Genomic DNA, 2,061 nt, shown 5'->3' with positions numbered 1-2,061 from the left:
AACCCATCTCAAATTCGAACAACAAACCAACCCTTTAATTTTCTTCTTCCCTCCAACACAAAAAACAAACAATCACATCTCATCTAGACTAGACAACACTTTCTTAAAACCCTAACTCCTCCCCCCCAGAAATGGAGAAAATAGTAAAACTTGCATCAGAAAATGGGATCTTGATCTTCAGCAAGAGCACATGCTGCTTATGCTACGCGGTTCAGATTTTGTTCAAGGAGCTCAGGGTGCACCCTCGCATCCACGAGATCGACAACGACCCCGACGGCGTCGAGATCGAGAAGGCGCTGAAGAGGATGGGCTGCGGCGGACCTCTGCCGGCGGTCTTCATCGGCGGCAAGCTCGTCGGATCAACCAATGAGGTCATGTCGCTCCACCTTAGCGGAAACCTCGTACAACTTCTCAGACAGCATGCAGTTTGAAGAATCTTAATTAATTAATGTTTGTTTGTTTAATTTGAGGAATTTCATGAATTAGTAGTACGTGGTTGATTAGGGCAGAGTGAATAAGGTGTTAGAAATTCATCATTAATGGTGATGGGGCTGTTGATTAATTATCTATAAGTTGTAGATTTCTAGGGTTTATTAGATGATAATTAAATAATCATATATCATATATGTTAGAATGTGTTGCATTTGACTGTTAAATGAAGTTAGTTTTTTAATTACTTCCGTTTTGTGGAGTGGTTTAATTTCCAAAGGTATTTTATTTTTGTTGTTTTTAATAGTATTATAATATTAAAACTTTGAAGTGCACATTCTGCTAAATATGTATATGAATTTGATACTATGCACTCTTGTATATATCGATATTGATATACTTTCAATTTATAAGATACAAATATAAACTGACATGCATGTGTCATTCTTCATTTCATAAGCATATCATAGCATATAAAATACTATATAATTTCATTCTTAAACTGATTTGTAGATTTAATTCCTTCCGTACATATAATAACTAGTACCAAACGACTGCCCTTGTGATGCACATCAAACATTGAAATTAAACGACTTAAATTAGTATAGTAAAAGTGTGTAAAGGTGTGGGACCATATTATTTATAGTGTAAAATCATTACCAAAAATAGAAATAAGACAAAATGAATGGGACAAACCAAAAAGGAAAATAGGACAAGATCAATGGGACGGAGGGAGTATATATAACTAATTATTCATCTACAAAGTTATATTAAATTAATACAAAAAAAAATATTTTTTAAAAAGAGTTATATAATGAACCATTATTTTTTCATTCACCATTATTACATTCTAAATTATTAGCGGGCGTTTACTTTAGAGTAGTATAGCATTGATTGATAGATAAAAATAGTAATGTTAATCCCTTGTTTACTTTGATGGATTGAAACTTTAGAATATCCTAATTAAAGTCTGTGAATGTTTCTACCATTCAAACTAGTTTTGCTTGATTCGTATCCCATGAAAATGGTGGAATTGGAAAAATCTTACCCTTGAGGATAAAAATACTCAGTCATACACATAATCAATCGTGCAAAGTGAATGCCTCCTTATAATTGAAAAAAACATGTAAAACACAAAACATGATACTTATCTTGCCTTTAAAAACACAAATATATATAGATATATAGAGTGACAACGCAATTTAAAAACATTGTAATGGTGTGTAAAATTACTGCATTCATTGTGCAATTAACTGCATTAAAAAATTATAAGTTTTGCTTCCTCCATAATTCGAACTCAAGTGGTGCCTTCAACCATCAAGATGATGCATCTACCGTGGTAGATCTTCATGATCCAAGCATCCAAAATGGTTATTTGTTCTCATTTAAAATCTTTGTTCTCTCTCTCTCTATTTATATATATATATATATAGGGGTGAGCTAAAATAAAAACACATTTTAGAATATAAAATAAGAACTATTTTCAACCCTTGTTGGATGAATTTATTGTCCCAAGTTCGAATCTCATAGGTTGCAAAAAATTTATTTCGCAATTTATATATTTACACAGCGAATTCATATTTAACTTGAGCAAGGATAGAGATACATTTACCATAGAAATCATCAATCTGA

At 32.2% G+C, this 2,061-nt stretch overlaps 1 protein-coding gene across 1 annotated transcript; it reads left to right on the top strand.

Moving 5' to 3' along the window:
- On the top strand, window positions 1–676 carry LOC130998806 (glutaredoxin-C13-like). Its single transcript, XM_057924215.1, has one exon. The coding sequence runs from the start codon at window positions 132–134 to the stop codon at window positions 429–431; it is 300 nt and encodes a 99-aa protein (XP_057780198.1). The 5' UTR covers window positions 1–131; the 3' UTR covers window positions 432–676.
- Window positions 677–2,061: the final 1,385 nt, after the last annotated feature.

The sequence above is a fragment of the Salvia miltiorrhiza genome, chromosome 1, assembly GCF_028751815.1.
Source record: "Salvia miltiorrhiza cultivar Shanhuang (shh) chromosome 1, IMPLAD_Smil_shh, whole genome shotgun sequence".
Lineage (NCBI taxonomy): Eukaryota > Viridiplantae > Streptophyta > Magnoliopsida > Lamiales > Lamiaceae > Salvia > Salvia miltiorrhiza.
This window is presented reverse-complemented; position numbering and strand designations above follow the sequence as displayed.